Source organism: Nerophis ophidion, linkage group LG24 (genome assembly GCF_033978795.1).
Source record: "Nerophis ophidion isolate RoL-2023_Sa linkage group LG24, RoL_Noph_v1.0, whole genome shotgun sequence".
Taxonomy (NCBI): domain Eukaryota; kingdom Metazoa; phylum Chordata; class Actinopteri; order Syngnathiformes; family Syngnathidae; genus Nerophis; species Nerophis ophidion.
In genome coordinates this window covers 11001716-11027966 of record NC_084634.1, presented here as the reverse complement: position 1 = coordinate 11027966, position 26251 = coordinate 11001716, and the positions used below count along the sequence as shown (strand labels likewise).

Here is a 26251-nt window from a genome sequence, read left to right as displayed (position 1 = left end):
ACTATAAATCAACAGGAACAACTACTACACATTTACATCGGTTGGTAGAGTGGCCGTGTCAGCAACTTGAGGGTTGCAGGTTCGATTCCCGCGTGTGCCATCCTGGTTACTGCCGTTGTGTCCTTGGGCAAGACACCTTACCCACCTGCTCCCAGTGCCACCCACACTGGTTTAAATGTAACTTAGATATTGGGTTTCACTATGTAAAGCGCTTTGAGTCACTTGAGAAAAGCGCTATATAAATATAACTCACTTCACTTCACTACATCAACAACTACTACCTCAACTACTAAATATGACATTTTGTACAACTACTATAAATTCACATCAACAACTACTACCTAAAACACTAAAACATTTTTTATGTACGTTTGTACAACTACTATAAATTCACACAAACAACTACTACACATTTACATCAACAACTATTACCTCAACTACTATATATGACATTTTTGAATGTACAACTACTATAAATTAACACAAACTACTACACATTTACATCAACAACCACTATAAAAACATTTTTATATACAACTACTATAAATTAACACGAACAACCACTACACACTTACATCAACAACTACTACCTCAACTACTATATATAACATTTTTTATGTACACATACTATAAATTCACATCAACAACTACTACCTCAACCACTATATAACACTTTTTTTAATGTACAACTACTATAAATTAACACAAACAACTACTACACATTTACATCAACAAGTATTACCTCAACTACTATATATATGACATTTTTGAATGTACAACTATTATAAATTAACACAAACTACTACACATTTACATCAACAACCACTATAAAAACATTTTTACATACAACTACTATAAATTAACACAAAAAACAACCACTACACACTTACATCAACAACTACTACCTCAACTACTATATATGACATTTTTTATGTACACCTACTATAAATTCACATCAACAACTACTACCTCAACCACTATATAAAACATTTTTTAATGTACAACTACTATAAAATAACACAAACTACTACACATTTACATCAACAACTACTATAAAAACATTTTTATGTACAACTACTATAAATTAACACAAACAACTACTACACATTTACATCAACAACCACTATAAAAACATTTTTATATACAACTACTATAAATTAACACAAACAACCACTACACACTTACATCAACAACTACTACCTCAACTACTATATATGACATTTTTTATGTACACATACTATAAATTCACATCAACAACTACTACCGCAACCACTATATAAAACATTTTTTAATGTACAACTACTATAAATTAACACAAACAACTACTACACATTTACATCAACAACTACTACCTCAACTACTATATATATATGACATTTTTGAATGTACAAATACTATAAATTAACACAAACTACTACACATTTACATCAACAACCACTATAAAAACATTTTTATATACAACTACTATAAATTAACACAAACAACCACTACACACTTACATCAACAACTACTACCTCAACTACCATGTATGACATTTTTTATGTACACCTACTATAAATTCACATCAACAACTACTACCTCAACCACTATATAAAACATTTTTTAATGTACAACTACTATAAATGAACACAAACTACTACACATTTACATCAACAACCACTATAAAAACATTTTTATATACATATATATATAACTTAACACAAACAACCACTACACACTTACATCAACAACTACTACCTCAACTACTATATATGACATTTTTTAATGTACAACTACTATAAATTAACACAAACTACAACACATTTACATCAACAACTACCATAAAAAACACTTTTAATGTACAACTACTATAAATTAACACAAACAACTACTACACATTTACACCAACTACTATATATATGACATTTTTTTTTATGTACACCTACAATAAATTAACACAAAAAAGTACTACATCAACCACTATAAATTCACATCAACAACTACCCCAAAGGGAATAAGCGGTAGAAATTGGATGGAAGGATGGAACTACCTCAACCACTATATAAAACATTTTTTTATGTACAACTATTCACACACAAACTACTACACATTTATATCAACAACTACATCAACCAATATATAAAACTTTTTTTTATGTACAAGTACTATAAATCAACTGGAACAACTAGTACATCAGCCACTGATATAAAACATATGAATCTGCATATGAATGAACAGGAGCAAGTAAACAGCTGATTTACATGAAGAATGAGTGCATATTGCGGTGGAAGATGACAACAACTGCAGGAAAGTGCTGAGTACTCGATAAGAGTGAAGATGAATCTGAGTATTTGTGTGTATTTTACCTGCAGACGTGCATCATTAGGCAGACAAATGACAGGGGTGACACGTTGTTGCTGTTTGAAGATCTCCTGCAAGCTCGCACCTTTCTTCTGATTAAACACCCCGCCCCTCCCCCCGGGAAGGCCCGGGCAGATAAAAAGGGGCCCCAGCGAGGTGCCGGGGGTCCCCGCTTCCTCACTCCATCCCGACCGCGCTGGCGTGCACACCCTCGTCTCCCTCATGGATTTCCCGCGCGCCGCCACCGCCGCCCGCTGCGTCTTTTTCTTGCTCCTCTTCGTCCTCCTGGGCTCCGGCGCAGCTTTCACGCAGCAGGACGTGAAGGAGGCGCTGCTGCGCCAACTGGGCCTGGACGAGGTGCCCCTGGTCCGCAAGCGCGACCTGGACAACGCGGTGGTTCCGGCCCACGTCCGCAACAAGTACCTGACCATGCTGAAGGCGCACCACGGCAGGAGGCGCCGCTCTCTGCCCAGCCTGGCGGGGATTCTCAGAGGCATTCCCGGCAACGCTGGTAAGAATTTCCACTCCCATCCCCGTCCCGTGCGTAAAGTGCGCACGGACTCCGGACGCGTGTAATTGTGCGTACTTTACGCAGCGACGTAATTATGTTCCAATTACGCATGCCTTAGGTGTAATTATGCGTAAATTACGCACCAAATCAACTCATGCATTACGCGTACTTCTGTTTAAATTAGGGTTGTCCCGATACCAAAATGGATTTTGATACTTTTTTTTAAATAAGTTTTTTTTAACAACAAACAAATTACGGTTCATTAAAGCAGTGGTCCCCAACCACCGGGCCGCGGCCGTAGCCCGATTGGTACCGGGCCGCAGAAGAATTTTTTATTAAAAAAAAAAAAAAAAAAAAAAAAAATTTTTTTTTTATTAAATTAACATAAAAAACACAACACACACTTACAATTAGTGCACCAACCACAAAAACCTCCCTTTTTCATGACAAAAACGTCCCTTTTTCATGACAAAGAAGAAAAAGAAAAAAAGAAAAAAAAAAAGGACACCCCCCGGGCCGCGGGATAAATTATTAAGCGTTAAACCTAGGAAAAAAAAAAAAAGTAAAAAAAAAAATTAATAAATTAAAAAAAAAAAAAATATATATATATATATATATATACATATATATATATATTTTTTTTCTTTTATTAAATCAACATAAAAAACACAACATACATTTACAATTAGTGCACCAACCACAAAAACCTCCCTTTTTCATGACAAAGAAGAAAAAAAAAAAAAAGAAAAAGAAAAAAAAGACACCCCCCGGGCCGCGGGATAAATTATTAAGCGTTAAACCTAGAAAAATAAAAAAATAGTAAAAAAAAAATAAATAAAAAAATAAAAATATATATATATATATATAATTTTTTTTTCTTTTATTAAATCAACATAAAAAACACAACATACATTTACAATTAGTGCACCAACCACAAAAACCTCCCTTTTTCATGACAAAAACCTCCCTTTTTCATGACAATGAAAAAAAAAAAATAAAAAAAGGACCCCCCCCCCGGGCCGCGGTATAAATTAAGCGTTAAACCGGTCCGCGGATACAAAAAGGTTGGGGACCACTGCATTAAAGGCCTACTGAAACGAGATTTTCTTATTTAAACGGGGATAGCAGGTCCATTCTATGTGTCATACTTGATCATTTCGCGATATTGCCATATTTTTGCTGAAAGGATTTAGTAGAGAACATCCACGATAAAGTTCGCAAATTTTGGTCACTAATTATAAAGCCCTGCCTTTACCGGAAGTCGCAGACGATGACGTCACATGTTTGATGGCTCCTCACATATTCACATTGTTTTTAATGGGAGCCTCCAACAAAAAGTGCTATTCGGACCGAGAAAACGACAATTTCTCCATTAATTTGAGCGAGGATGAAAGATTTGTGTTTGTCGATATTGATAACGATGGACTAGAAAAAAAAAATTGTAAAAAAAATAAATAAATAAAAAAAAAACGCGATTGCATTGGGACGGATTCCGATGTTTTTAGACACATTTACTAGGATAATTCTGGGAAATCCCTTATCGTTCTGTTGTGTTGCTAGTGTTTTAGTGAGTTAAATAGTACCTGATAATCGAAAGGGTGTCTTGGCGCCAGTGTCTCAGGGAAATCGATGGCAGCTTTATGGACGGCACAAGCTCAGCTTTTCTCCGGTAAGAAGCGACTTTTCAACCACAATTTTCTCACCGAAACCTGCCGGTTGACATTCCGTCGTGATTCATGTTCGCTTGACCGTGCTCTGATCCATAGTAAAGTTTCACCTCCGGGAATTTTAAACAAGGAATCACCGTGTGTTTGTGTGGCTAAAGGCTAGAGCTTCCCAACTCCATCTTTCTACTTTGACTTCTCCAATATTAATTGAACAAATTGCAAAAGATTCAGCAACACAGATGTCCAAAAAACTGTGTAATTATGCCGTTAAAGCAGACGACTTTTAGCTGTGTGTGTGTGCAGCGCTCATACTTCCTAAAAACCTGTGACGTCTTGCGTACACGTCATCATTACACGACGTTTTGAAGACGAAACTCGCGGGAAATTTAAAATTGTAAATCACTAAACTAAAAAGGCCGTATTGGCATGTGTTGCAATGTTAATATTTCATCATTGATATATAAAGTATCAGACTGCGTGCTGGGTAGTAGTGGGTTTCAGTAGACATTTAAACGTGCAGTATTTCCTTGAATTGCCGCAGGGCATATAGTATGCGCCTGCCTTGAATTACAGCCGGGTCAAACTCGTTTCGCAAAATAATTAGCGCATGCACGAGTGACACTTCCCCTGTCATCATTTTCAAAATGGAGCAGGCTGATTTCAATACCTGTAATTTTAAATCGCATAAAGGGAAGAAGATTGAGAGCTATTCAGTACCATTTAAGGTCCAAGCTTACATCACACTAAAATTTTTACTGCATGCCTTTGGTAAGTGCCGGAATGAGAAGAGGTTTTGAAATAATTAGCGCATGCTTACTTTTACCGCATGCCTTTGGTAAGTGCAGGAGTGAGAAGAGGTTTTAAATTAATTAACGCCGCGGCGGCAATTCAAGGAAATACGGTATGTTTCTTATCGCAAGTTGGTCCTTAAATAAAATAGTGAACATATAAGACAATTTGTCTTTTATTAGTAAGTAAGCAAACAAAGGCTTCTAATTAATCTGCTGACATATGCAGTAACACATTGTGTCATTTATCTACCTATTATTTTCTCAAAATATAATATAAATAAAATAAAATATTATTAACACACTTGTTTATTTACTGTTAATATCTGCATCATTTCCGTTTTAACACGTTCTATCTACACTTCTGTTGTATTGTAATAATCACTAATTCTTGTTTGGATAGTTTACGTTAGTTTTGGATGATACCACAAATTTAGGTATCGATCCGATACCAAGGCGTTACAGGATCATACATTGGTCATATTCAAAGTCCTCATGTGTCCAGGGACGTATTTCCTGCGTTTATAAACATAACATAAACGGGATTTTTATTTTAGTATCGACTAGAAATACTATTGTACTTAGTATCATTACAGTGGATGTCATGTGTAGATCCACTCATGGCATTTGTTTAAAAAAGTTAAAAGTTCCAATGATTGTCATACACACACTAGGTGTGGCGAAATTATTCTCTGCATTTGACTCATCACCCTTGATCACCCCTTGGGGGGGGGTGAGGGGAGCTGTGAGCAGCAGCGGTGGCCACGCCCAGGAATCATTTCTGGTGATTTAACCCCCAATTTCAACCCTTGATGTTGACTGCCAAGCAGGGAGGTAATGGCTCCCATTTTTATAGTCTTTGGTATGACTCAGCCGGGGTTTGAACTCAGAACCTACCGATCTGAGGGCGAAAACTCCAACCACTAGGCTACTGAGCATTGAAGAGCGCTAGCTTATGTTAGAGGTGACGCTGGTTAGCTATCGTATCCTCCTACCGTGTGTAGCTAAGCATGTTTAGCTATTCCCCGTCCTCCAGTGATAATGCTACTTGGAAGAAACGTACTTTCTCGCCATGGAGGCGAGGATTAGTGATTTAGAAGTAGCTAAAACACTGGCGACTAGCCATGTCTTAAAGCAGTGGTCCCCAACCACCGATTGGTACCGGGCCGCAGAATATTTTTTTATCAAAAATAAAATAAAATAAAAAAAAATATATATATATTTTTTTCATTAAATCAACATAAAAAACACAATATACACTTACAAATAGTGCACCAACCACAAAAAACTCCCTTTTTCATGACAAAAACGTCCCTATTTCATGACAAAGAAGAAAAAAAAAAAAAAGAAAAAAAAGGACAACCCCCCCCGGGCCGCGGGACAAATTATTAAGCGATAACCGGTCCGCGGATACAAAAAGGTTGGGGACCACTGTCTTAAAGCACCTCTTCCTGAGGGTATTTCAGTGTTAGAACTTCGCTTATATTGTTAGTTTTTAAGCCAAAATGCGTCCGTTGTCCCTTTTCTGTCTTCACACCGTGTCTGCTTGTAAGTACTGTGTGCGTGCGCTGCCGAACATGCTAATTTTTTTTAGCAAAGTCATGATGTGATGACGCTCTGTCATGCCCGTTTAAAAAATAATAAAAAAAAGGGGAACCGGTACTTTTCAAAACATACTTTAGTACCGTTTTTGATTCATTAGAACCGGAGATACTATTCTAGAACCGGTATATAACCCTAGTTTAAATTTCCACTGATTTTTGCGTAATTGTGCGTATTAGTGATTTAGAAGTAGCTAACACACTGGCGACTAGCCATGTCTTAAAGCAGTGGTCCCCAACCACCGATTGGTACCGGGCCGCAGAATAATTTTTTATAAAAAAGAAAATAAAATAAAAAAAAAAAATATATATATTTTTTTTCATTAAATCAACATAAAAAACACAATATACACTTACAAATAGTGCACCAACCACAAAAAACTCCCTTTTTCATGACAAAAACGTCCCTTTTTCATGACAAAGAAGAAAGAAAAAAAAAAGGAAAAAAAAGGACACCCCCCCCCCCGGGCCGCGGGACAAATTATTAAGCGTTAACCGGTCCGCGGATACAAAAAGGTTGGGGACCACTGTCTTAAAGCACCTCTTCCTGAGGGTATTTCAGTGTTATAACTTCGCTTATATTGTTAGTTTTTAAGCCAAAATGCGTCCGTTGTCCCTTTTCTGTCTTCACACCGTGTCTGCTTGTAAGTACTGTGTGCGTGCGCTGCCGAACATGCTATTTTTTTTTTAGCAAAGTCATGATGTGATGACGCTCTGTTATGCCCGTTCAAAAAATAATAAAAAAAAGGGGAACCGGTACTTTTCAAACAGACTTTAGTACCGTATTTGATTCATTAGAACCGAAGATACTATTCTAGAACCGGTATATAACCCTAGTTTAAATTTCCACAGATTTTTGCGTAATTGTGCGTATTAGTGATTTAGAAGTAGCTAAAACACTGGCGACTAGCCATGTCTTAAAGCAGTGGTCCCCAACCACCGATTGGTACCGGGCCGCAGAATAATTTTTTATAAAAAAGAAAAGAAAATAAATAAAAAAAAAAATATATATATATTTTTTCATTAAATCAACATAAAAAACACAATATACACTTACAAATAGTGCACCAACCACAAAAAACTCCCTTTTTAATGACAAAAACGTCCCTTTTTCATGACAAAAAAGAAAGAAAAAAAAAGGAAAAAAAAAGGACACCCCCCCCGGGCCGCGGGACAAATTATTAAGCGTTAACCGGTCCGCGGATACAAAAAGGTTGGGGACCACTGTCTTAAAGCACCTCTTCCTGAGGGTATTTCAGTGTTATAACTTCGCTTATATTGTTAGTTTTTAAGCCAAAATGCGTCCGTTGTCCCTTTTCTGTCTTCACACCGTGTCTGCTTGTAAGTACTGTGTGCGTGCGCTGCCGAACATGCTAAAAATTTGAGCAAAGTCATGATGTGATGACGCTCTGTCATGCCCGTTTAAAAAATAATTAAAAAAAAAGGGGAACCGGTACTTTTCAAACAGACTTTAGTACCGTTTTTGATTCATTAGAACCGGAGATACTATTCTAGAACCGGTATATAACCCTAGTTTAAATTTCCACAGTTTTTTGCGTAATTGTGCGTACATTAGGCACCCTCTTAATCCCTGCATTATGCGAAATTGTCTTTCAAAATGAAGCACCGACTTCAATCATGCATTTGGCTTTGGTCCTACGTCGTGCATGAAAAAATGTGAACGAAAAAGGTGCTCTCTTCGTAGACATTTCCGGCGAGTACGTGTACTCCGACACCACCCGGAATCGGATGGTGTTCGACATGGAGTCGAGGATCCCCGACAACAGCGAGGTGACCATGGCCGAGCTCAAGCTCTACCAGCGGGCGTCGCACCACAAGCGCCTGGCCGTGGACAAGAGGAACCACCGGCCGGCGAACAACGCCCGCGTCAGCGTCTACTGGGTCCAGGAGCTGCCCGACGGCACCAACCGGACCTCGCTGGTGGACTCCAGGTGAGTCACCTGCCAGCGACGGCGTCCGTCGACAGGGGTGGTCAGGTGTGACGTCTGGCGTTTTTTTTTTTTGCTCGGCAGGTTGGTTCCCATTCACGAAACGGGCTGGAAGAGCTTCGACGTGACCCAGGCCGTCCACTATTGGTCCAAAGGCCTGCAGAAGTCGCCCATGCACTTGGAGGTGTGGATCGAGGGCGAGAGACCCGGCAGCTACGCGGCGGAGGCGGCCAAGAGCGTCCGCTTTACCACCCAGGAGCAGACGGACAACACCCTGGGGAAGCCGGAACTCCTCCTTTACACTCTCAGCCTGGAAGATTACGGGTAAGACGTTTTTGATGGACCGCCTGTCAGCGTTCACATTTTTAAAAACGCAAACATCCCGCTTCGCCACGCCCGTCGACTCTTTCGCTCGTTTTTCACGGTAAAAAACAGTACGATAACGACGGTGGAAACAGAATCAGGAGTAAAATAGGAACCCCGGAACCAAACAAGGTGGCACAAAAGTCACCTTTTTGCTAATTCCGAGAAAACAAAGCAGCATAAACACCGGACCAGACATAACAGGAAGAGAGGCCGATACAGGCCGATGTCGATATTTTTTAAAATCGAAGTTTCCCTTTGATATGGTGATCAATATTTGTGTGAATGCTCCAAAGCTTAGGACAAAAAATGAAGTTCTTTCTTGAACTGGAAAAATTCCCGTTTTTTCTGAAATTTAAAGAATTTCAACATTTCAACACTAACCATTCAAGTTGTTTTTTTTCCATTTTTCCAAAAATCCCGCCATTCCCAAAATTCCCAATTTTTTTTCCCTCAAATTCCCATTGAAGTCAATAGGAAATTCTTCAAAGTTCCACAACTTTGAATGAATGAATGAATGGTTTATTTTGAGCCATGCAAACAAAACAAAAGAATGACATGAAATACAAAATAAATATATATATATATATGGCGTTGGTCAGGATGCCACCCGAACGCCTCCCTAGGGAGGTGTTTAGGGCACGTCCAACCGGTAGGAGGCCACGGGGAAGACCCAGGACACGTTGGGAAGACTATGTCTCTTGGCTGGCCTGGGAACGCCTCGGGATCCCCCGGGAAGAGCTAGACGAAGTGGCTGGGGAAAGGGAAGTCTGGGTTTCCCTGCTTAGGCTGTTGCCCCCGCGACCCGACCTCAGATAAGCGGAAGAAGATTGATGGATGGATTGTAAACATTACATGTGACTTTCACACTTTACTTCTGATTCAAACCGTTCCAACTTCCAAATATTCAGCCTGTTTGGGAAATGTGTGCTCTACTGCAACGTTTCTATAAAAAAAAATTCATGCTCCTGATCATTTTCAAAAAATCCCGCCATTCCCAAAATTCCCGATTTTTTTCCCGCAAATTCCCATTGAAGTCAATAGGAAACTCTTCAAAGTTCCACAACTTTCACACTTTTCTTCTGATTCAAACCGTTCCAACTTCCAAATATTCAGCCTGTTTGGGAATTGTGTGCTCTACTGCAACGATTCTATAAAAAAAAATTCCCAAATTTCCCGTAATTCCTTTTTTTCTGTTGGATTTTCTCCATTCAAAAGGAATTGGCCATTTTTCAAACTTCCACAATTTCCACATTCAAAGCATTCCACCATTCTGGAAATTCAAACTACTCTTTTTCCAAGTTCAAAAAAATTCCAGATTTTCCCGAAATTCCCTAATACCATTTACTACTTCAACATTTCTTGCCGATTTAAACAATTCAGCTCATTTAGGACATTCATGCTCCTGATCATTTTCAAAAAATCCCGCCATTCCCAAAATTCCCGATTTTTTCCCCTCAAATTCCCATTGAAGTCAATAGGAAATTCTTCAAAGTTCCACAACTTTCACACTTTTCTTCTGATTCAAACCGTTCCAACTTCCAAATATTCAGCCTGTTTGGGAATTGTGTGCTCTACAGCAACGATTCTATAAAAAAAAAAAATCCCTGATTTTCCATAATTAATTTTTTTTGTTGCGTTTTCACCATTCAAAATGAATTGGCCACTTTTCAAACTTCCACAATTTCCTCATTCCAAGCATTCCACCATTCTGGAAATTCAAACTACTCTTTTTCCAAGTTCAAAAAAATTCCAGATTTTCCCGAATTTCCCTAATACCATTTACTACTTCAACATTTTTGTCCGATTTAAACAATTCAGCTCATTTAGGAAATTCATGCTCCTAATCATTTTCAAAAAAATCCCGCTTTTCCCAAAACCCCCAAATTTCCAGGAAGTTCCCATTAAAAGGAATGGGACATTCTTCAAAGTTCCACAACTTTCACACTTTTCCTCTGATTCAAACCGTTTCAAGTTCCAAATATTCAGCCTGTTTGGGAATTGTGTGCTCGACTGCAACAATTAAAAAAAAAAAAAAATCCCTGATTGTCCATTTTTTTTGTTGCATTTTCCCTACTCAAAATGAATTGGCCACTTTTCAAACTTCCACAATTTCCCCATTCAAACCATTCCACTATTCTGGAAATTCAGACTACCCCTTTTCCAAGTTCAAAAAAATTCCAGATTTTCCCGAATTTCCCTAATACCATTTACTACTTCAACATTTCTTGCCGATTTAAACAAATCAGCTCATTTAGGAAATTCATGCTCCTAATCATTTTCCAAAAATCCCGCCATTCCCAAAATTTCCGATTTTTTTCTCTCAAATTCCCATTGAAGTCAATAGGAAATTCTTCAAAGTTCCACAACTTTCACACTTTTCTTCTGATTCAAACCGTTCCAACTTCCAAATATTTAGCCTGTTTGGGAATTGTGTGCTCTACTGCAACGATTCAAAAAAAAAAAAAATCCCTGATTTTCCACAATTAATTTTTTTGGTTGCGTTTTCCCTATTCAAAATGAATTGGCCACTTTTCAAACTTCCACAATTTCCTCATTCCAAGCATTCCACCATTCTGGAAATTCAAACTACCCTTTTTCCAAGTTCAAAAAGAAATTCAGATTTTCCCGAAATTCCCTAATACCATTTACTACTTCAACATTTTTAGCCGATTTACACAATTCAGTTCATTTAGGACATTCATGCTCCTGATCATTTAAAAAAAAAATCCTGCTTTTCCCAAAATTCCCAAATTCCCAGGAAGTTCCCATTGAAATGAATGGGACATTCTTCAAAGTTCCACAACTTTCACACTTTTCTTCTGATTCAAACCGTTCCAACTTCCAAATATTCAGCCTGTTTGGGAATTGTGTGCTCTACTGCAACAATTCTATAAAAAAAAAATCCCAAATTTCCCGTAATTCCTTTTTTTCTGTTGGATTTTCTCCATTCAAAATGAATTGGCCATTTTTCAAACTTCCACAATTTCCATTTTCAAAGCGTTCCACCATTCTGGAAATTTAAACTACTCTTTTTCCAAGTTCAAAAAAAAGATTTTCCTGAAATTCCCTAATACCATTTACTACTTCAACATTTTTAGCCGATTTAAACAATTCAGCTCATTTAGGACATTCATGCTCCTGATCATTTTCAAAAAATTCCGCCATTCCCAAAATTCCCGATTTTTTCCCCTCAAATTCCCATTGAAGTCAATAGGAAATTCTTCAAAGTTCCACAACTTTCACTTTTCTTCTGATTCAAACCGTTCCAACTTCCAAATATTCAGCCTGTTTGGGAATTGTGTGCTCTACTGCAACGATTCTATAAAAAAAATTCCTGGATTTCCCGTAACTCCTTTTTTTCTGTTGGATTTTCTCCATTCAAAATGAATTGGCCATTTTTCAAACTTCCACAATTGCCACATTCAAAGCATTTCACCATTCTGGAAATTCAAACTACTCTTTTTCCAAGTTAAAAAAAAATTCCAGATTTTCCCGAAATTCCCGAATACCATTTACTACTTCAACATTTTTGTCCGATTTAAACAATTCAGCTCATTTAGGACATTCATGCTCCTGATCCTTTTTTAAAAATCCCGCCATTCCCAAAATTCCCGATTTTTTTCTCTCAAATTCCCATTGAAGTCAATAGGAAATTCTTCAAAGTTCCACAACTTTCACACTTTTCTTCTAATTCGAACCGTTCCAACTTCCAAATATTCAGCCTGTTTGGGAATTGTGTGCTCTACTGCAACGATTCTATAAAAAAAAATCCCGTATTTCCCGTAATTCCTTTTTTTCTGTTGGATTTTCTCCATTCAAAATGAATTGGCCATTTTTCAAACTTCCACAATTGCCACATTCAAACCGTTCCACCATTCTGGAAATTCAAACTACTCTTTTTCCAAGTTCAAAAAAATTCCAGATTTTCCCGAAATTCCCTAATACCATTTACTACTTCAGCATTTTTAGCCGATTTAAACAATTCAGCTCATTTAGGACATTCATGCTCCTAATCATTTTCAAAAAATCCCGCCATTCCCAAAATTCCCGATTTTTTTCCTTCAAATTCCCATTGAAGTCAATAGGAAATTCTTCAAGGTTCCACAACTTTCACACTTTTCTTCTGATTCAAACCATTCCAACTTCCAAATATTCAGCCTGTTTGTGAATTGTGTGCTCTACTGCAACGATTCTATAAAAAAAAATTCCCAAATTTCCGGTAATTCCTTTTTTTCTGTTGGATTTTCACCATTCAAAAGGAATTGGCCATTTTTCAAACTTCCACAATTTCCTCATTCAAAGCATTCCACCATTCTGGAAATTCAAACTACTCTTTTTCCAAGTTCAAAAAAATTCCAGATTTTTCCGAAATTCCCTAATACCATTTACTACTTCAACATTTTTGTCCGATTTAAACAATTCAACTCATTTAGGAAATTCATGCTCCTAATCATTTTCAAAAAATCCCGCCATTCCCAAAATTCCCGATTTTTTTCTCTCAAATTCCCATTGAAGTCAATAGGAAATTCTTCAAAGTTCCACAACTTTCACACTTTTCTTCTGATTCAAACCGTTCCAACTTCCAAATATTCAGCCTGTTTGGGAATTGTGTGCTCTACAGCAACGATTCTATAAAAAAAAAAATCCCTGATTTTCCATAAATAATTTTTTTTGTTGCGTTTTCACCATTCAAAATGAATTGGCCACTTTTCAAACTTCCACAATTTCCTCATTCCAAGCATTCCACCATTCTGGAAATTCAAACTACTCTTTTTCCAAGTTCAAAAAAATTCCAGATTTTCCCTAATACCATTTACTATTTCAACATTTCTTGCCGATTTAAACAATTCTAACACCAACCAATTCAGCTCATTTAGGACATTCACGCTCCTAATCATCTTCAAAAAATCCTACCTTTACCCAAATCCCCAATTTTCCAGGAAGTTCGCATTGAAATGAATGGGATTTTTTCCAAATTGCACAATTACCACATTTTTTAACCTATTCAAACCATTCAAACATTAACCCATTCCACTCATCCTGGAAATTCAAGCTGACAATTTCCCAAGTTCCAAACCAAATTCCTATTTTCCTGGAAATTCAAACTCTTCAACATTCAAACCATTCCAACTTTCAGACCATTTTTACAGTCATCCTATATCCCATTAGAAAAAGTTTGGACACCCCTGTTCTATTGTGTCTATTAACCTTTATTTAAACATCTTAACCATTTAAAAGTACAACAACACATACTAGTATCAGTGTGATACTAGTATCGACGTTTGTATGTATCTGTCCAAGCCTATTAAAAGGATAGTATATGCCAGGGGTCACCAACGCGGTGCCCGCGGGCACCAGGTAGCCCGTAAGGACCAGATGAGTCGCCCGCTGGCCTGTTCTAAAAATAGCTCAAATAGCAGCACTTACCAGTGAGCTGCCTCTATTTTTCAAATTGTATTTATTTACTAGCAAGCTGGTCTTGCTTTGCTCGACATTTTTAATTCTAAGAAAACAAAACTCAAATAGAATTTGAAAATCCAAGAAAATATTTTAAAGACTTGGTCTTCACTTGTTTAAATACATTCATTTATTTGTTTATTTTGCTTCTTATAACTTTCAGAAAGACAATTTTAGAGAAAAAATACAACCTTAAAGATGATTGTAGGATTTTTAAACACATGTACCTTTTTTACCTTTTAATAAATTCCTGCCTCCTCTTTCCTGACAATTTAAATCAATGTTCAAGTAAATGTATCTTTTTTATAGTAAAGAATAATAAATACATTTTAATGTAATTCTTCATTTTAGCTTCTGTTTTTTCGACTGAGAATTTTTGTGAAATATTTCTTCAAACTTATTATGATTAAAATTCAAAATTTGGCCCTGCGATGAGGTGGCGACTTGTCCAGGGTGTACCCCGCCTTCTGCCAGATTGTAGCTGAGATAGGCGCCAGCGCCCCCCGCGACTCCAAAAGGGAATAAGTGGTAGAAAATGAATAGATGGATGGATGGATAATTATTCAGGCAAATCTAGAAAATCTTTAGAATCAAATTGAAATCTTATTTCAAAGTCTTTTGAATTTCTTTTAGAATTTATGTTCCGGAAAATCTAGAAGGAATAATGATTTGTCTTTGTTAGAAATATAGCTTGGTCCAATTTGTTATATATTCTAACAAAATGCAAATTGGATTTTAACCTATTTAAAACATGTCATCACATTTTGAAATTAATCTTAATCCGGAAAAATTACTAATGATGTTTCATAAATTAATTTTAAATTTTTTCAAAAAGATTCAAATTAGCTAGTTTTTCTCTTCTTTTTTTTTCGGGTGAATTTTGACTTTTAAAGAGTTGAAATTGAAGATAAACTACGTTTCAAAATTGAATTTTTTTTTTTCCTGTTTTCTCCTCTTTTAAACCGCTCAATCAAGTGTTTTTTCATCTTTTATTCTCTACAAAAAACTTTCCGTAAAAGGAAAAAAAATGTACGACGGAATGAGACAGAAATACCCATTTTTTTATGCATACCGGTATATAGATTTATTTATTAAAGGTAAATTGAGCTAATTGGCTATTTCTGGCAATTTTTCAAAGTGTGTATCAAACTGGTAGCCCTTCACATTAATCAGTACCCAAGAAGTTTCAGTTTCAGTTTCAGTTTATTTTCAGTCTAACAAAAACATATTCAAACATAGATCACGATTCAAAAATGAATAACATGACTGAAACAGGCAGAAGCAAAAAAGCTTATATGCCCAACATAATTTTTTTACATTCAATTAAGTTACCTTTTCTAATAATTCTGCAACACAAAAAGAAATATAATCATTCAGCATCCACATTCAGGCTGCCCCCCAACAAATAATACAAAAATATGTACTTACACACATACACTTTTCTGTAAATAGATAAACATAGATACCTTCTAAATACAACATTTAACCAAACAAACATAAATTTCTAGTTCACATAACTTTTTAAAATACATTGTGACATGTTCTTTTTGAAATTAAATACTGAGTCACTCATTTTTATTTCTTTACCAACAGAATTCCACAAATTAACACCGAGAACAAATAAACATCTACGTTTAACCACTAGTCTTGCTTTTGGTAAAATAAACTTAGATTCATCTCTTAGATTGTATTTGCTGGTCTGTAGAGAGAAGTATTTTTGAATTCCTTCTGGAAGAGTATTTATTTTTGCTTTGAACATTATCTGTGTTATTTTATAATAAACAATATCTTGAAATTTCATAAGTTTTGATTTGACAAATAATGGATGGGTATGGTCATAATATCCTGCTTTGTTTATTAGACGTACAGCTTTTTTTTGCAGCAAAACAATATCATTAGTTATGGTTTTAAAAGTGGTTCCCCAGAGTTCTACACAGTATGTCATGTATGGAAGTATCAAAGTATAATAAATTGTTAACAAAGAATTATAATTAAGTAATTCTTTAGTTTTATACAAAACACCAAGTGTTTTTGAAGTAGCTCTTGGTTCCAAAAAGGGTGGTGACCCCTGGTATATGCATATAACAAGGCCAAAAAACACGTCAAAACTATCCCCTGAAATAAGGTGAATGAAAATAATAACAACGCGTGCCTTCTTCCTTCCACGCACGGCAGCTCCCAAGGCGACTGCGACGTGCGCCAGACCAAAGACACCTGCTGCAGGGAGCAGCATTTCATCGACTTCCGCGCCCTCACCTGGACGCAGTACTGGATCATCGAGCCGGCGGGCTACCAGGCCTTCAGGTGCGCCGGAGGCTGCCGGCAGCCCAAGCGCAACTACGGTTACGGCGAGAGGCGGTGCACGGTGTCCGAGAGCGCCCCGCTGCCCATCATGTACCTGGTGAAGAAGGGCGACTACACCGAGATCGAGGTGGCCGAGTTCCCCAACATGATCGCCGAACGCTGCGCCTGCACCATGGACAACGTTTCTATCGTGTGACGTCACACACCGACACGTCGCTCATATTCTTCGGAAAGACACACTGGACATGCGCAAGTGTGGGGACTTGTGATTGACTTTTTGAAAAGCGCCCTCTGCTGGATTTAAAGCTGCAGCACTCTTTTTTTTTTTTAAAACGCCATCAACGTAGTTACATTTCACGGCGTATAAACAAGTACTTCTTATTTAAACACACAACATCTCATTTCACAGCACTTTTTTTTTTTTTTTTTTAAATCTATTTTGTACATTTGGATATATTTTTTTTTGTTGTAAATTCAAATTTGCATGAGCGGAAATTCCGTCCGCCATGTTGTACATAATATGAGCCAATTTATGTTTGCAAAAAATAAACTATTTTCTTTCACTGAAAAGTCTCTTTAGACCAGGGGTGTCCAAAGTGCAGCACATTTTGAAAATATCAACACAAAAAAAAAGGAATATTAATAAAAAAGTGGAATAAAAGAGCAAACAGGTGAAATGTAACAAGATAAAGTTGCAATGTTGACTAATAAAACAAGCAGGCTGTTTTTTTTTCTTTAAAAATGTCCTTGCTCAAAATATAATAATGAATACAAATCAATGTTATATAAATATAACTCTACCAACCGGTATAGCTCGGTTGGTAGAGTGGCCATGCCAGCAACTTGAGGGTTGCAGGTTCGATTCCCGCTCCCGCCATCTTAGTCACTGCCGTTGTGTCCTTGGGCAAGACACTTTACCCACCTGCTCCCAGTGCCACCCACACTGGTTTAAATGTCACTTAGATGTTGGGTTTCACTATGTAAAGCGCTTTGAGTCACTAGAGAAAAGCGCTATATAAATATAATTCTCTAATTCACTAATGTTATGAATTATTGATTTATTCAAGGCTTTAAATACTTCACATCAAATATTTCACTTTCAAATATGTAAAAAAATAAATGTTGCATATTTTGTATTTGCCATAAAAAAAATATGTTTTTCATGACAAAAAAGACTTTAAAAAAATTAAATAAAAAATTATAAAATGTACAAATTAAAAACATTGATATGAAGCTGATCTTAAAAACAGGTGGAAAGTAAAAAATAAATAAAAAATATCTCTTTTTTTTTATTTTTATTATTATCATTTTTATGACATTACTCTTTTGGATCCCCAATCATTTTAACGGAATTATAAAACACCTGTCATTGCGCTACAATAATTAATTATTGATTTATTGAAGGTTTTATTTACTTCACATAACATTTTCCACTTTGAAATATATATACGAATAAATATTGCATATTTTGTATTTGCCATAAAAAAAATCTATGTTTTTAATGACAAAAAAGGCTTAAAAAAATAATCATAAAACCTATCAATCAAAGCATGGATATGCAACTGATCTGGAAAGCAGGTGGAAAGTAAAAATTTAATAAATTAATAATATATCAAATAAAAAAAAATAAAAAAATTATGACATGACCTTTTTGGATCCCCAATAATTTTAATGGAATTATTTTAAAAAAAAATCATTGCTCTTAAAAAATATATGTATCAAAAATAAATGTTATGAAATATTGACCGATTTAAGACTCCAATTACTTTACATCAAATATTCCACTTTGAAATATATATTTTGTATTTGCCATTAAAAAAACAACTATATTTTTCATAGCAAAAAAGGCTTCTTTTTTTAAAAAAATCATAAAACATAAAAATCAAAGCATGGATATGCAACTGATCTAAAAAGCAGGTGGAAATTGAAAAAAAAAAAAAATATATATATATATATATATATAATGTTATTTAAAAAAATATGTTTTATGACATGACCGTTTTGGCTCCCCATTAGTTTTAATGGAATTATATTAAAAAACATATATTATTGTTCTAAAAAAATAATGTATCAAAATTCATGTCATGAAATATTGACCGATTTAAAGCTACAATTACTTCACGCCAAATATTCCACTTAGATATTGCATCATAATTACTAATATCATCATCAATATGCATCGCATACTGTTTCAAGATTACTGATAAGCGGATCAATATGCATCTGATACTGTATCAATACTACTAATAGGAGGATCAATATACATCTGATACTGTATCAATATTACTATCATCATCAATATCCAACTAATATTGTATCAATATTACTAATAAGAGGATCAATATCCATCCGATATTATCTATTACTGTATAGAAAAGTGATTATACAGCTGGAAAGAGTTCTTGATATATATATATATATATATATATATATATATATTATATATATATATATATATATATATATACATATATATATATGTATATATATATAAAATGTAATATTACGATATTTAATTAAGTGATTCTAAAACAAAATATACTAATATACAGACACACATATATATATATATATATATATATATATATATATATATATATATATATATATATATATATATATATATATATATATACGTTTTCCAACGCTTATTCCCTTTGGAGTCGCGGGCGGCGCTGGTGCCTATCTCAGCTACAATCTGGCGGAAGGCGGCGTACACCCTGGACAAGTCGCTACCTCATCGCAGGGTCAACACAGATAGACGGACAACATTCACACTCAAATTCACACACTAGGGACTATTTAGTGTTGCCAATCAACCTATCCCCAGGTGCATGTCTTTGGAGGTGGGAGGAAGCCGGAGTACCCGGAGGGAACCCAAGCCGTCACAGGGAGAACATGCAAACTCCACACAGAAAGATCCCGAGCTCGGGATTGAACCCAGGACTACTCAGGACCTTCGTACTGTGAGGAAGACACACTAACCCCTCTTCCAACGTGCTGCCATACATATATATATATATATATATACGCGTGATATATGTGTGTATATATATATATGTGTATATATATGTGTGTGTATATATATATATGATATATATGTGTGTATATATATATACACACACATATATATGTGTATATGTATGTGTGATATATATGTGTGTGTGTATATATACATATATATATATATATATACATATATATAGATATGTGATACATGTGTGTGTATATATATACTGTATGTATATATATATATATATATATATATAGTATACATACATATGATCAGTAATTATCTTATATTGGAAAGTAACAAATATGAATATAAGACTTTTTAACACTTCAATAAAAGCAAACCTTTTGGGTCCTCGAAACCTTCAATGTGATTGTTTTTTTTAGACTGTCATTACACAAAAAAATAATGAACCAAAAGCAATTTTGTTATGAATTATTTTTCTATTCAGTTGGCTGCAAATACTTCACATCCAAATACTCCACATTTTGGACTTTGGATTGGGCATTTTTCTATTCAAGAGGGTTTTGACAAAAAGGCATACAACACAAATAATAAAAAAAAAATACACTTCATGTCAACGGATACATCTGAAGTTGACCTATAGATATTTAAGTGATGAAAGTAAAACATTTAAAATATGTGACTTTTTAACACTTTAATGGAAAAGACCCTTTCGGGGTTTGCGAAACAGAAGCTCCAGAAGTTTTGTTAAGGAATGATGTTCCTTCTTTTGAATTATTTTCCTCCCTCAGTTTTATGTTTTACACTTCTTCCTCCATTTAGGTTTGTAAGAATGAACATGTAAACATTAAATAAACATTACAAAAGTATAACGTCCATTGTGTTATTTATATAAATAAAATATAAAGTTTAGAGTGTGAATGTTGTCTGTCTATATGTGATGAGGTGGCGACTTTTCCAGGATATACGCCGCCTTCCGCCCGAATGCAGCCGACATAGGCTCCAGCACCCCCCGCTACCCCTAAAAAGGACACGCGGTAGAAAAGGGATGGATGGAACATATAAAGTTTAGTGTGGAATCTGTGGATACATTCACACAATACAAGTAGAGAGGTTTCCCCATAGAGAAATAACATTCACACAGTGTAGCGTTACCGCCCTCTACTGGTTCCATTTTAGCACTACATGTGTTAAACGCGGCCGACTTCCACTCAGAAAAATAACACGACCACGGATACAAAAGACATCACCAAGTCAGTCATTTCAATACAAAACCAACTAATTGTCATTATTTACTTACATGTTTGACCGAGTTTCGTATTGAAGTTTACACGTGTGGACTTCTATTCTTGTTGCTGCCTATCTGGAACATTGTGTCCGTCGCTTAAAACGTCCGACAGGAAACAATGACTCGAGCGTTTGAAAGGCAAAACATTCATACTTTGTTATCCAGTCGTTGTAAAAAAAAAAAAACAGATTTTTTTTTTCATGTAAAAAGACCAAATATATACTAAAACATTCATGTATTTTTTTAGAGTTACATATAAAATGTTCAAGTTAAAATGGTGTGTCCAGTTAAATATTGTACAAAAAAAATAAATAAATAAAATGAAGTATTTTCGTTCGACCCATTGTGTTTAATTCAATTAAATTTATTTTTTATATATCTGTGTTTTTCAACCTTTTTTTGAGCCGAGGCACATTTTTTTAATTGAAAAAAATCCAGGGGGACACTATCATATCCTTTTTTTGTTTTTCATTTTCATTTTTTTTACTCAAGCGTTTGCAAAGAAAAACTTTCCTACTTTGTTATCCACTCGTTGTAAAAAAAAAGATTTCTTTTCATGTAACAAGACCAAAAATATACTATACATATTTTTGTATTTTTTGGGAGTTATATATAAAATGTTAAAGTTAAAATGGTGTGTCCAGTTAAATATAGTACAAGAATAAAATAAAAATAAAAAAATAAAAATATTTTTTCGACCCATTGTATTTAATCCAATTAAATTTGTATATTTCCGTGTTTTTCAACCTTTTTTGAGCCGAGGCATATTGTTTTAACTGAAAAAAATCCGGGGAGACATTATCAAATCCTTTTTTATTTTTATTATTTTTTTTTTTGACTCAAGCGTTTGCAAAGAGTAACATTCATACTTTGTTATCCAGTCGTTGTAAAAAAAACAGTTGTTTTTTTTTCATGTAACAAGACCAAATATATACTAAAAATATTCATATATTTCTTAGAGTTATATATAAAATGTGAAAGTTAAAATGGTGTGTCCAGTTAAATATAGTTAAAAAGAAAACCTCACAATCCACTCTTCCCTCACTCGTGAACAAGACTCCGAGGTACTTGAACTCCTCCAATTGGGGCAAGATCTCCTCCCTAAACCCGGAGCCGGCAGTCCACCCTTTTCCGGGCGAGAACCATGGACTCGGACTTGGAAGTGCTGATTCTCATCCCAGTCGCTTCACACTCGGCTGCGAACCGATCCAGTGAGAGCTGAAGATCTTGGCCAAATGAAGCGGATCAATAAATCAATCAATCAATCAAACCATAACCATTACTAATTCTCTTGTCTCAAAGTAGGTGTGACCGTTTCTTACTGTCGTCGCTCGGGTTCAGCGGACCGCCAAGGAAGGACATCTCTTTAGCAGGTTTGACTTCTTTATTTTGCAATAAAGCTTGGCTGTAGTTTGGATTGCTTTTCAGCTCCTTCCTCCACTGCTCATTCGCCGCTCGCTTTTTTTAAGCCGTCGTCGTCTGCTTTCTGTTGCTCTTGCTCTTGCTCTTGCTCTTGCTCTTGCTCTTGCTCTTGCTCTTGCTCTTGCTCTTGCTCTTGCTCTTGCTCTTGCTCTTGCTCTTGCTCTTGCTCTTGCTCTTGCTCTTCACGCAATGCACCTGCTGCAGACACTCCAAGTCCTTCTCCGATCTCTCCTCCTTCTCCCCTTTTATACAGCAGGAGGAGATGAGTTAATTGTGTGCAGGTGTGTGTCCCACGCACCTGATTAAGATTGTGGAGGCATTGCTCCCAGCAAGCCCCGCCTCTCAGCTCCACGGCATCCCCCGCCTCCTTGCCACCATCTTGGGCAGGGCAGCCGTTGGCTCCGCCTTTCCACAGTAGGTTTACAAAGCAATTAACTACCTGCTGCCACCTACTGATATGGAAGAGTATAACATGGTTACTCTGCTGATCCTGTGACCAGAGTAACCTATGCATGACAGAGACCACCAGCATCCATCCATCCATTTTCTACCGCTTATTCCCTTTTGGGGTCGCTGGCGCCTATCTCAGCTACAATCGAGCGGAAGGCGGGGTACACCCTGGACAAGTCGCCACCTCATCGCAGGGCCAACACAGATAGACGGACAACATTCACACACTAGGGCCAATTTAGTGTTGCCAATCAACCTATCCCCGGGTGCATGTCTTTGGAAGTGGGAGGAAGCCGGAGTACCCGGAGGGAACCCACGCATTCACGGGGAGAACATGCAAACTCTACACAGAAAGATCCCGAGCCTGGATTTGAACCCAGGACTGCAGGACCTTCGTATTGTGAGGCAGACGCACTAACCCCTCTTCCACCGTGAAGCCCCACCACCAGCATAAAACGTTAAAAACTAATTTCGACAATATAAAGTCGTTCTCATCAAATGCCCGACGCAATTGTTCGATACCACTTCAAGCCATGAATTGATTAACGTGGACCCCGACTTAAACAAGTTGAAAAACTTATTGGGGTGTTACCATTTAGTGGTCAATTGTACGGAATATGTACTGTACTGTGCAATCTACTAATAAAAGTATCAATCAATCAATCAAAACCAGAACCATCATTCATTCTCTTGTCTCAAAGTAGGTTTACAAAGCAATTAACGACCTGCTGCCACCTACTGATATGGAAGAGTATCACATGGTTACTCTGCTGATCTCCACACAGCACAGACCAGCGTTTGAGCCAAGGCACATTTGTGGCGTTGAAAAAATCCGGAGGCACGCCACCAGCAGAAATCATTAAACAAAACTCAGTTGACAGTAAAAAAAATCGTTGTTGCAATTGTTGGATATGAGTTTAAACCATAACCAACCATAACTATTGTCTCCAAGTAGGTCTACTGCAGGGGCGCTCACACTTTTTCTGCAGGCGAGCTACTTTTCAATTGACCAAGTCGAGGAGATCTACCTCATTCCTATTTATAATTTATATTTATTTATTTATGAAAGAGACATTTTTGTTAACAAGTTAATGGTGTTTAATGATAATACAAGCATGTTTAACACACATAGATTCCTTTCTTTCATGAAGTCAAGAATATAAGTTGGTGTATTTGATTCTGATGACTTGCATTGATAGGAATTAGACAGTGGTACTGATAACGTCCGCATTTTCAAATGGAGGAAAAAAAGTCCTCCTTTCTGTCCAATACCCCATGAAAGTGGTTGGATTTGGCATCTCATTTGTCCAACTTGCATACTCGTTTTTAAACACTTTGTGATGAGAGTAGCATATGGGTGTGGCCCTTTAATGTCTGGCAGCAGCTGAGTGACGTCAGTGACTGTGCGGGTGGGCAAGCAAGTGAGAAAGTGGTCGCTGAGGGCGGGGGAGAAATACATTGGCATCAAACTCCGTAGCTTGCTAGCTTGTGCACGCTAGCTTTCTGAGACTCTTATTTTGTTAGCACAGGCAGGATGAAACAGGTCTTTTATGGTGAAGACAGGAACTGTGCTGTCGGTCTTTAGAGTTTTGACAGTAGGTACGGAGTCTCTAGAAATAAAATGTGTTTCTCTGCGTCCGCCCTGTTAGGGATTTTTTTCTTAAATATGAGCTCGCAGCAGCCAGCGTCATCTCACAAGATCCTCGGGTGCCGAGAATGTCAAACAACTGACGAAATTGAAGTCTTGGTATGATTGATGATCGCTCATTTTTATGTCTATTTTTTAATGCCTGGCTTGAGATCGACTGACACACCCTCCGAGATCGACCAGTCGATCGCGATCGACGTAATGCCCACCCCTGCTTTAAACCATAACCAACCATAGCTCTTGTCTCCAAGTAGGTCTACTGTCACATCGAGCCGTGACTTACTTTGAGTTTTTTGCTGTTTTCCTTAGTGTAGTGCTGTAGTTCTTGTCTTGCGCTCCTATTTTGGTGGCTTTTTCTCATTTTTTGGTATTTTCCCGTAGCAGTTTCACGTTTTCTTTGAGCGACATTTGTTTTAGCAATCAATAAAATTTCAGTTGTTTTTATCCGTCTTTGTGTGGCCATTGTTGATTGTCTTGTCATGTTCGGATGTACATTGTGGACGCCATCTTTGTTCCTCAGTAAGTCTTTGCTGTTGTCCAGCATTCTGGTTTTTTTTTTACTTTGCAGCCAGTTCGGTTTTAGCCTTCCCTACGCTTCAATGCCCTTTCTTAGGGGTATTCTGTCACGCCTGTGAATCTGGTTTTATGTTTGATCATGTTTTGTTTTGTTTTCTGGACTCTTGTTCCATTTTGCACTTCCTGGTTTGCTTTTGTTACCATGTCAACGCATTTAGTTCCCACCTTGTCACGCCCCTGCCCTCAGTCTCGCGCACCTGTTCCTGATTATCACAGCCAGTATTTAGGTCATTTTCTTTCTGTTCATCAGTCTGGGAACTTTGCTTTCATTGCCTTTCATACTTCATGCCGTGCTTTTCGATTCATCCACGCCAAGTAAGTTTTTGTTTGTATTTATGCCTTTGATAGTATCTTTTGTTTGTTTGTAGACAGTATTGCATTTGTGCTGTTTGTGTTCTTAAGTTTTAGTATAGATTATTATCCGCCATCGAGCGCGCTTTTTGTTTTGCCTTTTTTTTTGAGTATAAATAAAAACAAACATGTACCTGAATTCACGCCTGGCTCGTCCTGTAATCCCTCTGCGTCGAAGGAGCCCAAACAATCCATGTCCAGGTCTGACATATTCACCTTTTTGTTTATTTTTTATTTAAGCATTAGATACCTTTTTACCTGCACCGTGCCTCCCGCTGTTTCCGACATCTACGACGCAATTAGCTGCCACCTACTGTTATGGAAGAGTATTGCACGGTTACTCTGCCGAGCTCTAGACTGCATCGAGACTCAACAACAACACATCATTTGCAGACTATAATTACTGGTTTGCAAAAAAATTTTTTTTAACCCAAGTGTGTGAAATTAGATCATCTCCCACGGCACACCAGACTGAATCTCAGGGGTCTCAAACACGCGGCCCCCACCTTAATATGAAAGTTTAATGTTAGTGCGGGCTGAGAGTTTTATATAAATG

The 26251-nt window shown here is 36.7% G+C and overlaps 2 protein-coding genes across 2 annotated transcripts; one reads left to right on the top strand and one right to left on the bottom strand.

The window, feature by feature from the left end:
- The first annotated feature begins 2409 nt into the window (after positions 1 to 2409).
- lft1 (lefty1) lies at positions 2410 to 17504 on the top strand. Its single transcript, XM_061886126.1, has 4 exons — positions 2410 to 2851; positions 8613 to 8859; positions 8941 to 9180; positions 16855 to 17504. The coding sequence occupies exons 1-4, from the start codon at positions 2563 to 2565 to the stop codon at positions 17177 to 17179; spliced, it is 1101 nt and encodes a 366-aa protein (XP_061742110.1). The 5' UTR covers positions 2410 to 2562; the 3' UTR covers positions 17180 to 17504.
- Positions 17505 to 22177: 4673 nt separating this feature from the next.
- LOC133542232 (AT-rich binding protein-like) lies at positions 22178 to 23232 on the bottom strand. Its single transcript, XM_061886134.1, has 2 exons — positions 22571 to 23232; positions 22178 to 22474 (listed from the first exon to the last, which is right to left on the bottom strand). The coding sequence occupies exon 1, from the start codon at positions 23212 to 23214 to the stop codon at positions 22693 to 22695; it is 522 nt and encodes a 173-aa protein (XP_061742118.1). The 5' UTR covers positions 23215 to 23232; the 3' UTR covers positions 22178 to 22474; positions 22571 to 22692.
- Positions 23233 to 26251: the final 3019 nt, after the last annotated feature.

What these genes read in the sequence shown, in the direction of transcription:
- lft1 (XM_061886126.1), top strand. Translation starts at nt 2,563, where the DNA reads ATGGATTTCCCGCGCGCCGCCACCGCCGCCCGCTGCGTCTTTTTCTTG. An exon ending in AGGCATTCCCGGCAACGCTG is followed by an intron (nt 2,852 to 8,612) that starts GTAAGAATTTCC and finishes CTCTCTTCGTAG; the next exon opens with ACATTTCCGGCGAGTACGTG. An exon ending in ACCTCGCTGGTGGACTCCAG is followed by an intron (nt 8,860 to 8,940) that starts GTGAGTCACCTG and finishes TTTGCTCGGCAG; the next exon opens with GTTGGTTCCCATTCACGAAA.
- LOC133542232 (XM_061886134.1), bottom strand. Translation starts at nt 23,214, where the DNA reads ATGGATGGATGGATGCTGGTGGTCTCTGTCATGCATAGGTTACTCTGG.